This window comes from Anolis sagrei, chromosome 5 (assembly GCF_037176765.1).
Source record: "Anolis sagrei isolate rAnoSag1 chromosome 5, rAnoSag1.mat, whole genome shotgun sequence".
Classification (NCBI taxonomy): Eukaryota; Metazoa; Chordata; class Lepidosauria; order Squamata; family Dactyloidae; genus Anolis; species Anolis sagrei.
This window is the reverse complement of record NC_090025.1, coordinates 178,741,744-178,757,145: the sequence shown is the minus strand read 5'-3', so window position 1 is coordinate 178,757,145 and position 15,402 is coordinate 178,741,744. Positions and strand designations below refer to the sequence as shown.

Below are 15,402 nucleotides of genomic sequence, written 5' to 3'. Positions count from 1 at the left end.
CCAGGTACAAATGACACCAAAGTACAATGTATGCATACCTATGTTTATGATTTCTGATCATATTTCAACAACAACAAATGACCTCCTTAAAAAATCGATAAAACAATTAAGAAATTGTGCCACTTTGGCCCTAGTCTAATCAATATGAAATCAATTGTTCCTAAGCCCACTAATAAACATTAAGTGTGCCACATTTTTCCTGGATTGTGACCTTTATAATTATCATTGCACATGACAGAATAACACTGGGGTCAAAACACCAAACACCAGCTACAAGATAACAAACAATATTAGAGCACATTTTAAACAAAAGTATTTCAGACTGCAGATATAAGATTCTTGTAAGCCTGGTCTTGTCAGTGGAAATTTCTAACAGAAGTACACATGGAGAACTGGAGCTGATAGAGGGAGCTCATCCACTCTCTCTCTAGATTTGAACCTCCGACCTGTCGGTCTTCAGTCCTGCCGGCACAGGGGTTTAACCCACTGTGCCACCGGGGGCTGCACAATGGAGTGCAGTTCATATGTTCACTTTTTTCAATGTAAACTAAACTATGGTTAGCTTTACATGAAAAAAGCTTTGCCTTATCAGTTGCTCACTACTGCTCACATTTTGGCTAGCTAGCCTTAACTATTTGTGTTAGTTTAAAACCTGATAAACTCAAAAATGAGGCAGAAATCTAAAAAAAAAAATTCAACAGAAACAAATGCAAAATTCTATATTTAGGTGAAAAAACCAAATGCACAGATGTGGGATCAGGATACATGGCTCAGCAGTAGTAGATGTGAAAAGGACTTTGGGATTATTGTTGAGCATAAATTTAACATATGTGACCACGCAAAGTTGCAACAAAGAAGACAAATACTACTTTAGCCTGCATTAACAGAAGCAGTTTCCAAGTAAGAGTAATAGTTCCAGTACTGTATATTCTGCACTGGTCAGGCTTATCAGGTGTATTGTATTCAGTTCTGGACATTTCATTTTAAGAAGGATATAGGCACATTGGAGCAGGTTTACAGAAGGGCAAAAAAGATAAGAGGCATGGAGAACAAAATAGATAAGGAAAGGTTGAGATAGGCATGTTCACCTCAGTGAAGACTGGTGACAAAATTGTACCCTTTAAATACCGTAAGGCTGTCACAAGAGAGAGCAGGCATGTTTTATACCACCCTAGAGAGGAGGCCAGATCTAATGGTTTGAAGTTACTGAATGTTGGGAAGAACGTTTTGACAGTCCAGGAACAGAACCAATTGCCTAAACAGGCTAGAAGTCCTCAAAAAGAGCTGGACAACTACCACAGACTAGTGGAGGCCCCTAAGTCATCAGCTCCTGGTCCCTGGCAAATATCCATAAAAGGAAAAAAACAATTGCAGCCAATCTGCAAAAATACAGTATCAGCCCTTGGTACACTGTAAAAAAAAAAACATATCTCTAGTCAGCTTGAGATATACTGGTCTATGTAAACAAATGAACTTCAAATTGTTGCTTTTGGAATTGGCTGGTTTCCCTAAACCACAGTAAGAATCAGCCACAGTCGAGAGTTTGAATGTACAGCTGAAAAATTGTTATTAAAAAATGGAAATAAAAGCCTCCAGTTCTCTCATAGCCATCTAGATGAAGAGGACTGGTGAGAGACAATAACCATAAGTATAAAAGCAGGCAATAGTTGACTGTTCCAGCTAAATACGTTTTCCAGTGTTCAGAGATGAAGAAGTATGCAAGGTCAATCAATCTTCTGGTTACTGTCTACATATCTATTTATTCTATCCTCTACTTCTATTGTTTTACTTCCTAATAAAGACTGAGTATCACTTAGTCAAAATTTCCAAATCCTCCAAAATCCCAAACTGTCCACAAACCTTTGTTTTCTGATGGTTCAATGTACACACATTTTATTTAATGCTAAATGTATTAAAATAGTACATACATTTACTTTCAGCTGTGTAGAGAAGGTACATATGAAACAAAAATCATTTTCTTGCTTAGATTTGAGTCCCCTCTCCAAGATTATGCACGTATATGCAAAAATAGGTATTCCGAAAGGAAAAAAAATCCAAAATCCAAGCATTTCAGATAAGGAATACATTGAGCGATAAATGAATAATCTAGTTGTGTACATTCATAATTATATGATGTCAATGTTTTGAAACCTTTGTCCACTGAGAATCAATTAGAACAGTATTTCCTTATGAAACAATGGCTAACTTTCCACTGTTTTAATCAGTTTACATAGCCACTGATCAGAAGAACACATCATAATGAAGCTCAAGTTCAATGTGATTGGAGTCAAAATGGAATACTGAGAAGGAAGGTGATTATTAATGAATTTGGGATTTGCAGGAATATAGAAAAACCTTTAAAAAGAAAAAAGAGTAACCTCTTCCATTAGCCCCAGGAGGACTAAGGATGCTTAGTGGTTATGAGGAGCCACAGAATGTTGGCTGAAAGTTTGAACAGGAGCACTCTTGTTGAAGGCTGAGGTCATGTCACAACATTTTATTGCAGATCATGCCTCCCATACCAAATAATAAGCAGTTACTATTCAGAAGCAAAATTTAGCCTGTTAGTTTAGGGAGGAGTTTGGTCCCTCAGATGTAATAAGCCATTTCAGAAAAGCTCTAAAATTTTGCATGATATTCATTTTAAGCACATCACTGAAATGGTCAGAAGATTCTAACCTGCTCCAGCGTCATCTTCTGCAGCTCTTTCTCCCAAGCTGCATGATTATCATCCAGGTTATAGGAAGCAGGCGGCGTGAGTCCGTGAAGAATCAGGGGGTCCCGGTCATGGCACAGGGCTGTCAAATGTCCAATATACAACTTCAACTTGCTGCGATTCTGATCAAGATCTAAAAGGGGCTGAATTACCTAAAGTGAGAGAAAAGAAGTCAAACAGCCTGAAACACAAATCAGACATTTACTTAACTGTAACAAATAATGAGAAGAAAAAGAAGGAAATCACCAATGTCTTTCCACCTATAAATCTAATGTGAGGCGAGAGGCAGAAGAATAATATGTATGAATCTGAGTTTAGAAAATTCAACTGTATTTGTATGAATTAAAAAAGGACACTAAGTAAGTTGACACATTTCTGAAAAAGATTACCATATTCCATTGCATAATAGTCACCACCACTTACAAGTTGCACCCCCATTCTGGGGTGCTGAGCTTAGTATATTTCTTATATGATAGTTGCACCCTTTATTCGCTCACTTGTACATCTGCCTGGGCGAATGAATGAAGGGTGCCTGCCCTTTGCAGCTATGGAGGCATCTGAAGAAACCTTCATGGTTCCAAAGGGTTCAGGCACACAAGCAAGTGAAGCCTCACTCGCCTGCTTGACTGCACTGTTTTCACAGCAAAATAGGCGCATCCCCCCTTTTTTTAAGGAAAAAAAAGGAAGTGTGACTATTATACAATAAAATACTGTATTTTTAAATATTCTGTAGATTTGAAAGAGAAAATAGAGAAGAGAAAATTCAGAAAGGCAATGTCTACTAATGATTGAAAATAAATAACGGGAAAGTGCAAAACAAAAAAAGTTTAAGATCTCCATTAACAGTAGCTTTCAAAATTTCACCTGTCAAAAATTTCAGCTCCTACAAGAAAATCTGTAGCTGCACCTGCTGCCTGTCAGCGGGCATTAGGTATCTTTCCAATTGTACCCTCTAACCCTGCTAATGAATGTGGAAGCGCGATAATCTCTTAGTCAACAGAAACAGGTGCTGGTACTACTTTCAACAGTGTCAGTGAATATACAACTCTTCTGGCTCCTTTGCTATGTTTCTAACACTCTGAATGGATTAATGGCTGGGCAATAGGAGGAGTTGAAAGCAACAGATTAGTGGTGTCAAAATGCTCCCCACCATACATCCACAGTTTATACCACAACATCAGGATTAACATTTTAGCACTGTATAAAGGGACAGCAGGAATTGCTACTGATGTTACAAGCACCTTAGATTAAAAAGCAAAATGCTGAAATGCAAAGCTATTGGGAAATGGGCTGCTTCTTTTTAAAAGGCCTACCTTCATTATTTTGCCTTGCTATAGAGAAGAAAAGTACTGTTATCCTTTCTATTATTGTTATTGTATGCTTCCAAATAATTTCTGACATATGATGACCCTAAAATGAACCCATCACAGGATTTACTTGGTAGGTTTTGTTCAGAGGGATTTTGCCATTGTCTTATTTTGAGGTTGAGAAAGTGATTTGTCCATCCAGAAGGTTTCCATGGTTGAATGAGGATTCACACACTGGTCTGCAGATTTGTAGTCCGATGCTCTAACTACTACAAGACTCTGGCTTTTATCCTACCAAACCTCACACAAAGCCTACAAGCTAGAAAGCCTGCTGTTTAACTGATAATCAAAAATAAGAGACCCAAGATGTCAAAAAACTAAATAATATTTTGGAGTTTGCAGCAAAACTGCAACTATATTAACGCTCAACCATTGTTAAGATTTGGTAACAGAACTCCTGTCTTCCTTTAGAACTATCCCTGCAGTTTTAAAACACTCAGAGTTAGGATCGGTGATGTGAAAGCAATATACACAGAATGGTCTGTTACTGTCACTTTCCTTGACTATGTAATAAAAAGAAACAAAACCTTTTATCCAAGAAAGCTAATGATTTCTGCAGCTTCTTTTAATGTTATATTTAATTACTTTTACATACTGTTTTTGACTACAATTCCAGTTTTACATACTTAATTTCCATAATGCAGAAGATTCCTGCATGGCAGGGAGTTGGACTAAATGGCCCACGTGGTTTCTTCCAACTCTATGATTCTATGATATCAGTCTAATTTCCTCGCCAGTTTTTCCAACAGGAATACATGTATTTCTACTCATAAATATGTCTCATTGCATTCAGCGGGATTGCATTCAGTAAAATGTATATAATTGCCATATATACAATTTAAAAATAATCAGCTGAGAACCCAAATCAAGCCCTGGGTTCAGGAGGCCATTACAAGCTTGGCATTACATTTAAAAATTTAAGATGGGGAAAGAAAGATCAGGAATGTAAAAGTAGGTTTGGAAAAACAAAACTGTAAGAGCAACATATTATTTTTCCTTTATGTTAGAGAATTATAAATACGATGTGCAACCCTGAAAAATGATAAAAACATTCCTTTTACCCTTAAAAAGTTTGTTTTAACTTTTGCTAGTCATCTTGCCAATCACAGATGAAAACTGATCAGGAGGCAATACTCTGCAACAGAAGTATTGGTGTTATTATCATTATAATCAAGTCAATACGAATGTTTGTCTAGTTGCCTTTTTAGGATACAATATCTACATTATGGGAGAAGAATATTATATATTGAACTGGAAACAAAGACAGTATTTTCCATTGATAAAGCACTTGTTGACAGCATCCTAATTTTGGAAAGGGCTGACCCTGTCTTCTTGGAAAGGAGCAGAGCTCCCACTGGAGTTCACATCTTTCCCTTGGGATGCATTAACCCTGGTAGTAAGCAGTTCCCTTATCTCTCATTTTCTCCCACATCTAATTTGAGCAGGCCACTTAGGAAGAGTCACAGTGCTTCCCACAACAGCAAAGCTTATCTCAAGAGGATGCAAAAGCACCTGCTAACCAGAAAAGCAAAGCTAGAAAGGACTGATGAGGCAGAACATTTGTTTCTTGCAACCTGAATGCTTACTATACGCAGAAGGGACAATTGAGGCTTATCTAGGATACAAAAATAGCTCCCAAAACCATTTTCCTTTTTGAACTATAAGAGAGATGCAACTATCCCTACCTAGAAGCTAGCAATGTTTGTTAATCAAGTAATTTAAAATGTTCTGACCATTTATTTGTGGCTGAAAAAAAACAATGGCAAATTCAATTTATAAAAAAGTCAACACAAGTATTGTACTATGTCATGTACAGTATTTTAATTTCAGTGTGTTGACAATGCATTCCTTTGGACCAACTGCTGCTTTTTGTTAACTTTGTTCAATACGATGTGACACAAATTGTATTATGAGTGGTTTATCAGAAAAAGATATAAAACACGTTTAAAACTATACCACTAAAGATTAATTAAATATTGAAAGTTAAGAACTTGTCATGTCTATTATCCAAGCTAATTTATATTCTACAAAACAAGAAAGCCTTGAAAACAGTGCCAGACATATCAACCAGAAACTTCCCCATGCCATAAGGCTATGAGAACAATGTGTTCGAACAGACCGACCAGAAGGAACAGAACAATAGCTACTGCTCAACCTCAAATGAGATGATGTGACCATCTACATTAAAAAAATTACACTTTGACCTAGTAGCTTTCTACCTACACAAACCATGTATTGAGTCCATAGTCTTTAGGGCAGACCCCACTATCCAGAAATCTAAAGCCTCCAAAACAACACACTTGGAAGATCTGAACTTTCATGTTCAAGACTCCCCATTTCACCTCTAGAAAAAAAGTAAAGAACTGTGCTCTTCCATGAATTCTCATATAACAGCCATTCTAGTAAACTGCAGTTGAATAACAATCATAGCATGGATGTTCCTTCCACCAGTTCTTCTGAAATACTAACTCTATTATGCACTTTCCTAAAATACTTCCAGCTGATTTTTATTAAGAACTTTTACTTTAGATTTTGCACCAGAGCGGGTTTCTCCTCTTCCCTCCCTGTTTTTACCAACATTTCTTTTTCTTTTGTCAAACATCTTTCAATCCATAAACTCATGGGGGTTGTTTTCATGTGGGATGTCCATTCAATGGAAGAACAAACATAAAAAGGTTTCAGAATGTAAGAACTGAATTATACTTTGTCTGTTATGCCCAACAAGCAGGATCCTTAACAAAGTGTTGGTTTACATTGACAGAGATCCTGGGGAGATTCTCACCACTCCTCGTGCCTTTAAAAAGAAATTATAGGGAACCTGTGATCAATTTCTATTCTAGCACTACTATGCACTGAATACTGTGGAAGGTTCCAGCATGGAAGCTTAATACCAACAGCTCTCATCCCTGGGTGATTCATCACCCTACATAACATCTCAAAAGAAACTTGCTCAAGGAATTTTGGCATTGAAAGACCCACCTCTCTGCTTTCATTTCTGCCAGAGTCAATCAGAAATCATATTTAGAAAACAAATTCTTACTGAAATTCTTTTATATTAAGAGTAAATCCCATGAATTAATGACTTCCAGAACTCATGGTCCTGGCCTTGGGATCTAGTCAAATTTTGGGGAGGAAAAATAAAACTGAAGAAGGATACAATAAATTAACTTAAATACAAATAAAAAAATGAGTCTGCTTTCTCTACTACTAGGAAAAAAGTTTCCAAAGAGATTGTGAAAACATTTGCAGTATGTCACCATGCTAAGCACTTTTTAAAATAAAAAGAATGTAATGCAATCATCTATAGATATCTCACAAAATTGCCACAACTGGCAACTTGAGTCCCCAAAATACTTCTGATCTTCTCAACAAAGAGTTTGGAAAAAAGGAGTGATGTTCTTTTGAAATGTAAGGATGTGGCAAAAATAGAAAATGGAAAGTTCACAGACCACAAAATAATTTCAGGGGTAAGGTAAAGAGGGGAAGACTACTACTACTACTCCTACTACTACAAGGGAGAACATAAAAAACAAAGCTTTTATCCCTATGCACACTGTATTTTGCTTATTTCTGTCTCCAAGTGTCCTCATCTCAAAAGAGGTTTGGCTTCTTCCAGAGTAAAGCAAAACAGAACTGTTCTATGGGGACTGCAGGGCAAGATGAGATCACATCATGGCAATGTCAAAAGCTGTTTTCATGTGTGTCAGCTTTTCCCCTGCTTAAAAAGTTATAGAAAACTGGCAGTATGCTAGTACTGTTCAATGTGTTAGGAACCACAAAGTCTGGACTCAGTCCTTATATAATGCAAATGATGCTATGCTGTAGTTTATTTTCCCAGGGATATAGACTTTTGGACTTTTTTTTTTACAACAGGTGACATTAGGCTTGTTAAAAGATTGCAAATTGCATTTACTCTGTTCGATTTTTGATGAAATCTTATAAAGTCAGAAGGGTTGATGCCTTGAAAAAAAACAATTAAAAGAAATTAGATGTTGAGTCTACACTCAAATTGTCTTCAGGAACATCTCCATGGTGTTGACTATTACTGACAGGAATGTAGTAGTGATAATCTGTGTTTTCAGTTCTTTTTTTGCCTTTATCTCAAAGTTCTGAGGTCAAGCGCACAGCCCAAGTAGTCAATAATTATGAAGGATTTAATTCTCACATAGATGGATGGTGTCTCTATACAAGAGAAAGAATGGACAGGGAAGATAATACACTTATGTTGCAGTTTTAATAGTTTGATGTAGCCAGTGGCGGTAGAAACATTACACTGGGAACCACTGTAGGAACAGATGGATGGCAGGGGCTATGTATTGTGGTAGCAATCACAAAACATCAAGATGCCTCTCAGTATGTTGCAGCTGATAGTGAATGGTGTCATAAATATTGTTGAGTTGAAGCTGACAATAGAATTTGAGGCAAAACCATGAGTTGTGAACATAAATAACTCCATAGGTCCTACTACAGAAGAGACAAGCTGCTGTTGCCTGTGATAGCTAGTTTCATGCCTACATCATACTACACAGTAGTATGAGCTCCCTATGTGTAAAATGATGTTCTGGAATGCAAAGATGGAAATTTATAAGAATTCCATTCATAGGTCAAATCATGTGTTCTTCAAAAAGACACCTTTGAGTAGGTAGATATCATCAACAGGTCAACTGACACTGACTAATGTTTAGCGGAAAGGGTGCTCTGGAGTAAACATTGTCTTGTTGCTCAGTTGTTACTTGACAACTGGAAGAGATCCTAAAAGGCTGACAATTATGTAACCTTCCCATCGACAGAAAAGACAATGAGCAAGTAGCTGCCGGATTAGGCATTCTTCTTACAACCCCTATGCACTTTTTGAGGAAGGGGTCTTAATGCTCTGAGCTCAAGAGCTCATTGGCATCCAAAATCCTAATACTGAAAAACTGAGAAAAAGTCTGAAGAGAAAATATAATTTGATGATTTGATGAGAAAAAGATGAAAAAAGAAATGTTATTTCACAAATTAAAGCCAAAAATATGGAAAGGTTCCAAGATGAGAAAAGGAACAGAAGTCCTGCCTAAACACGCATATTGGGGTGGAGTTCCCACCTAAAATGCTTTGCTCAGCTCGGAAAGAGAGGGCCTGTGCAGATGCAGAACAACTGATATGTGTGAGTCACTGAGACAACGAAGAAAAGCTGATTTTCACTGTAACAGGCAAATGCTGCTCTTTTATACAATTTCACCAATTCTCTCCTATATACACAGAGGACCTTTTCATCAGCCACTAAACAAGCTGTTGGAATTTTAAAACCATCTAAAGATCTATTTCTTCCAGCTGGATTACCCAGCCAGTTTTAAGCATGGATTTTACACTTGTGTTCTGCGTTTTAATCTTGGATCTATGTATTTTAATACGTTGGGGCTGTGGTGGTGCCACAGGTTAAACCGTTAAACTGTTGAATCTGCTGACCTATTGGCTGTTTGAAGCTATGGATTGAGGTGATCTCCCGCTGTTAGCCCTAGCTCCTGCTAACCTAGCAGTTCAAAAATATGCAAATGTGAGTAGATCAATAGGTACCACTTTGATGGGAAGATAATAAAAGTGCCTATGCAATCATGCTGGTAAACACAACCAGGAGATGCCTACGGACAACAGGCACCTTGGCTTGGAAATGGAACAAGAGCACCTTCCCATGGCCAGAGTTGAGCACCACCTCCAGAAAGCCAGAGATGTGTTTGTATGTCATTGTTATTCCACTGTATTAAAGGCATTGAATATTTGTCTATCTGTGTATGTTGTAATCCGCTTTGAGTCCCCTCGGAGAGATAGAGTATATTAAATAAAGTATATTATTATTATTATTATTATTATTATTATTATTATTTTATACAGATATATTTTAATATGTAACTTTTATAGAAATTCAGTTAAATATGTATATTTGTAGAATCTTTGCAATGTTTATGTGTTTTAACTATGCTGTAACCCATTAAGAGCCACAAGGAGAAGCGGGTAAGAAATAAAATAATTACTATGCAACTCCCTTTGAACATCTATATCTTCTCCTTTCAAATTAATCTCTTCCTTAATTTAATTCTCTTGATCTTTATTCCCAAGCAGTCTGAATAGTCACTCAAATTCCCTCTAAATTTGAACTCTTTCTAACTGCCATTTTTAGATTGTAAGCCTTGGGACTAGGAATCTTCCTTCGTTGCTTATGTAACTGTTAGCTACCATATACGTTGATGGAATTGTATAAGTAAAGCAACAATATTCATTTAATCTTTGCGCTTAGTGCTACTTTTTTTTATCAAAACTTGGCAACATTTCCTCATGTCAGAAAATGAGTTAATTGTAATGACCTGGGTCTCATATGTCTAACATTAGTAGTCATAATATAAAAAGCACACAAGCCATTGTGAGTGCCATTTTTGGCATAAGAATACGGTTTAATTAGTCAAAGTATGTTCTACACCGCAACAGCTGAGTAGTTTGACTTTCTCTCATTTCTAGTCATTTCCGTTTCATATTATGTAGTTCTGGTTCCTTTTGCTCTTTTTGCATCGTGTTGTACCACATTATAATTTCTAACACATGATTTAAACTGCAACAGAGGAGTTATAAATAATTTCTGATGTCCTAATGATGTCATTACCCATTTATCTGTTGTAAAATTACTTTTCTATGGCAACAGGAGAGAGCAACAATAATCAGATCCAGCAACATGAACATCAACAATAGATTAACAATCTGATATAGTCATATTAAGAAAAAGGTCTGTATAAGTCTTCAGTTTTATCTTGGTCTTCATCCTTCATGAACAGTGAAAAATGGACTGAAGTCGTCCCTTGTCTGTGAATTAATTATTTCCATTAACTTACCTCATCTCACTCTGCTCACTGGCATTTTCAGCAAGATACTTACACTCTTCATTGTGAACAGCTTAACACCAAACACAAAACAGAAATGACAGAGAAGCAACTCCAAAGAGATGTGAGATCACTATCAGGCATGAATCAAATCATCTTCCCTTCATTAAAAGAGATTGCCAATTCAATCTAGGTTGTGAAACTATAGTTTGTCCCTGTTACAGTAATTTGGATTTACAAGATATTAATTTGGAATTAAGAATATGAATAATGTAACAACACTCCATCAGTGTAAAACAATTAACAAAACAATTTACTTGACAGAATGTGTGGAGGGAAATTGGAGTCTTACTTGTTTCAAGTTACATTTCTCCCCCAAATCCAAATGTGCTTTAACAAACACTTCAGGTAACTGGGGCACCTAACAACGGTGCAGAAATCTCAACAGCATGGTTCACCGTGCTCAAATCCTGAAATCCCAATAGTGTTTTTTAAAATCCAGTTTATAGAAAATGTTTTTGTTATTGCAAATACTGGTTACCGCGTTTAAACTGTTATGCTAAATAATGTTGGAGATCTTTCTTGTTCCAATGTGAATCATGCCACTGCTTTGCATATATCACATGCTCTGGAAAGGTGTTCCCACAATGAGACAAAATAGTAATAACATGTTTATTAAAAATAACACATACAACACACAACTAGGAAAAAAACATTGACATGCAAAGGCCACATTAGAAAGGGAAAGACGGTCAAACCTCACACAGAAGCAAGATGCAAGAGTGATCATGGGAAACTTTTCTACTGGTAAATAAAGCCGATTCTCACCGTTCTGAACAAAATGGCTGAACTAAGAGCATCTGATTGGCTATGCCCAAATACCCTCCTCCTCATCCTATTGGTTGAGAGAAGACAAGGGGAAAGCCCCAGAGCAGCATGGGAATGAAATAAAGATTTGATTAGTATTTAAACTCTACAAAAGAATAACATGGAAGTGGTTAAGGAAACAATAACTTTGATTTCCTCTTTATTATGTTATCTTCACATTATCCTGAATCACAATAGTTATCTTTAGATAACTTACATTTATTTTACTTAAATATGCTGAATATCAAGCATATTTGATAAACTATTTCACATTTCACCTTCGTCTCATTTAGTCATTGCCTTCTATTGCAATCATACTACACATAAGGGAAGTACCCTAACTTCTTTTCAGTGTGTAAAATAAATATCCTTCCATTCCCCAGGAAATGAAATTGAGAACTGCCGTATATTGCTTTAATCTGTTACTTCAATATTCTCCATCCTAAGAGGCATTATGGCTGACCCCTCCAAAGAACAATCCAAAAAGTTCAATCTACTGATTGGTTTCTTCTTAATTTTAAAGCTCAGCATGACAGGAAGTGGGTGGGAAAATAGGTTTATAAGTGACTGTTACTTCCAAGTTTTTATTTTACCACTTGTTATACTTTACCCAAACAAAGACATGTTCATGACAAGCCATGCCTCCCATAACTTTCCCCTTAATCTCATCTAGGAAAATGGATGGATCATATTGTATCCCATTTTTTATTTCATCCAATAATAAATCCAATGTACAGAGCGATATGTATATACATGAAATATGATATGGAGCCTATAAATCCAAAATATGCTAGTTTTTAGAATTACAAGGATGCTGAGAAAGCTGTGAGTGATTTCCTTTGGGCTAAGAAGTAATAAATGAAGGTATACTACTGATTTATCTAAATTGGCATATTCTGTAATACTAATAAAGGTTTTCCAGTTATGCACAACTTATAGCATTCATTACCTTCCAAAGCATGTCTCAATTTAATCAGCCATATAGATCTAAACCAGCATTAGAAATGGTAAACTGACTTCATTTTAGGTCAAGCTTCACTGAACTTGTGAGAAACAGAATGTGATCATTTAGCATAGATGCTAGGATTTCCACAGGGGAAATGTACTGCATTGCTCACTTATTGTAAAGCCACAAGGCTGGACGACACTTGGTTAAATCACAGAAGTCTTCATAGAAACAAGCAGTTTAAAATGCACTTCAAATATATTAGTATGAGAACAATAGTTTCAAACATTGCTAGCAAAACTCCTTGATACAGCAACATGAAAGAATTTCATGGGAATTCTTCAACGAAGTCTGTGTGATAACTACAAGCCAGTTTTGAATTCCAGTTTGGAATATATTCAACATGTTCACACTTCTAAAAATGACAAACACTTCAAAAAAGAAAAAGAAAGGAAAATCTTCTTACCTGATCTGGAGAGGGTTTATGGTTAGTTTGGTTGGAATGAGATGATGATTTGAGATGATCATCGTCATAGTTATCTGCCATCAATTTCATGCGGTTTTGAGTCTGCAACAGATACAAACTTTAGTCATTCAGTCATGAATTTATTAAATTTGTACTACACATTAAAGACATCATTTGATACGAGCAAAAACACTATACCATATATTGAATATTTTGTTCTTATTCATACAAACTCAGAGAAAAGTTCTAGTCAATTGAACAAACCAGTGGACACATCTGCAAATATTGATAAGAAAATGGAATGTTGGGTTGGATATTATCTGATACCATCCCTCATATTGTTGGCAGGATTAGGTAGATTTGGAATTACTGGCATACAGGTTAGATTGGGATGAACAATGAATTAGTATTAGAATTAATTTAGATTAGCTTCAGGGATAAGAAATGGTTAAAGACAAAATAAATAAAGGCACATATGAACATGGCTTCCATTTCATAGACTTTGCATCAAGTTAACCATAAACACTTTTAAAAGGAGTTTGGGATGCCTGTCTCTTTGCGTTTGTGTGTTTTGGTGAGTTCAACCAGATAAATTAGACAGGCTTACAGGCTATGTATATTCTACAGAGTTCTGTAAAGTATCTTTGTCTCTTTATAGATGACAGCCTTAAGAAGCATTAGTAATTACAAATAAACCATATATTTTAAAAAATATACCTAAAAAGCAGAAAATTAATTAGAACATATAACTGATTGGATAAAAGAGGCTGGAAAACTGGGTATTCTATCAAACAAACAACATAATTTTATCTTAACATTACTCTATTTTGGCAATATAATAAAATATATTGCGGCATTATATAGTTATAAAGTATGTTTGGAGTTGTAGCAAAATCTAAAGCACATAGATTGTATGTGTATAGTCCAATAGGACAAAAGTGATAGAGTCCACATTGAAGTGACATTACATTATTGGAGAAATATTTTACGGATAACTTAAAATTATAATTAAATTGGATTTATAGTTATGGTAAAATTGGAAATTCAAACACTCTGGCAATGAGTAATTGAGCTCTTAAGGCTTTGAATAAGGCATTTGTACATGTTTTTCAGTACAAATATGTACAAATGTCTTACTCAACTTGAGCTTGATTTTAGCTCAGACTTTAGCAAAATTGTCAAATTAAATTTAAGGGTTTGTATCACTGCTAATAGTTGTGATTTTCTTTGCTTCATTCTTTATATCTTTTGTTACATGACCCTAAGTTTTATTCTCGATTTATCCACTGATCACAGCAAATCTTGTAAATTTGGGGGCCAAAATCTGCTTTCAACTTATCCATAAGATCAAGTTATACTTGACTATGTACAGTAACTTCCAGCCTTCAGTGGGAGAGCTTGACCACTTCTGAACAGGGGGGTACTAAGATTGAGAGCATTGAAGGACATGAATGTATTAAAAATATTTATCCTTTTGCTAACTGTTATTCTAGCATTGCAATCTAATCAAAAGATTTCACTGAAAATTGAGCTTTTAGGGAAAAGATTCAGCCAATAAAATAATGTACTATGATAATCAAACAAGTCAATCCTGCTACTATAATCTTTGTAAGCATGTACACATTGTTTAAACTTGTACAATTTAAAGCATCTAAAGTGCCTTAAATGCAATTACTCTTCACAATGGTTCAACACATCATCTAATTAAGAAATGGAGAGGACTTCTAAGCACACATGTATGAATCTTAATATCTAGGGGGATGCTGGAATAATAATGAATAGGACTATACCAGACATTGGCTTCGTTATACCTCAAGTTTTGTAGATATGCATTTTTGAGAGGATTATGTGTGTGACCCTGAATCTTCCAACAATTGCCATGGCCTGGAAGGTATGGCAGAGCTACCAAAGTAGTCAGAACTACCAAAGTTACCTATCCCAATATAGGGATACAATGGCCTAAATCAGAAAAAACAATCCTTGTCCAATAAATAATGACAGAGACCCAGCAATAAGCCACATATTCTCAAATTTCTCAGACTTTGGGGAATACGATATGTCTTTTTTAAACCAGTTTCTATGAGGACCGAACAAGTAAAATGGTTTAAGGGTTGCTACCAAACCAGAAGAGTATTTGATTCTAATTTGATAACCTAATTCAGAGAAAACCCTCAAATCAGTTTCCTACAATA

The 15,402-nt window shown here is 35.8% G+C and overlaps 1 protein-coding gene across 14 annotated transcripts in view; it reads right to left on the bottom strand.

Annotated features, from left to right (window-relative positions):
• ERC1 (ELKS/RAB6-interacting/CAST family member 1) overlaps window positions 1-15,402 on the bottom strand; it is a 167,247-nt gene that overhangs the window by 10,131 nt on the left and 141,714 nt on the right. For 9 of the 14 annotated variants that reach the window (XM_067469263.1, XM_067469264.1, XM_067469265.1 and 6 more), the window contains 2 exons: window positions 13,211-13,312; window positions 2,680-2,868 (listed from right to left, as the gene is read on the bottom strand). In XM_067469263.1, the coding sequence (XP_067325364.1) occupies window positions 2,680-2,868; window positions 13,211-13,312 (291 nt within the window). Of the gene's footprint in view, window positions 1-2,679; window positions 2,869-11,759; window positions 11,827-13,210; window positions 13,313-15,402 lie in introns of those variants that run through there. The other 5 variants (XM_067469268.1, XM_067469269.1, XM_060776733.2 and 2 more) reach the window with 1 other exon arrangement.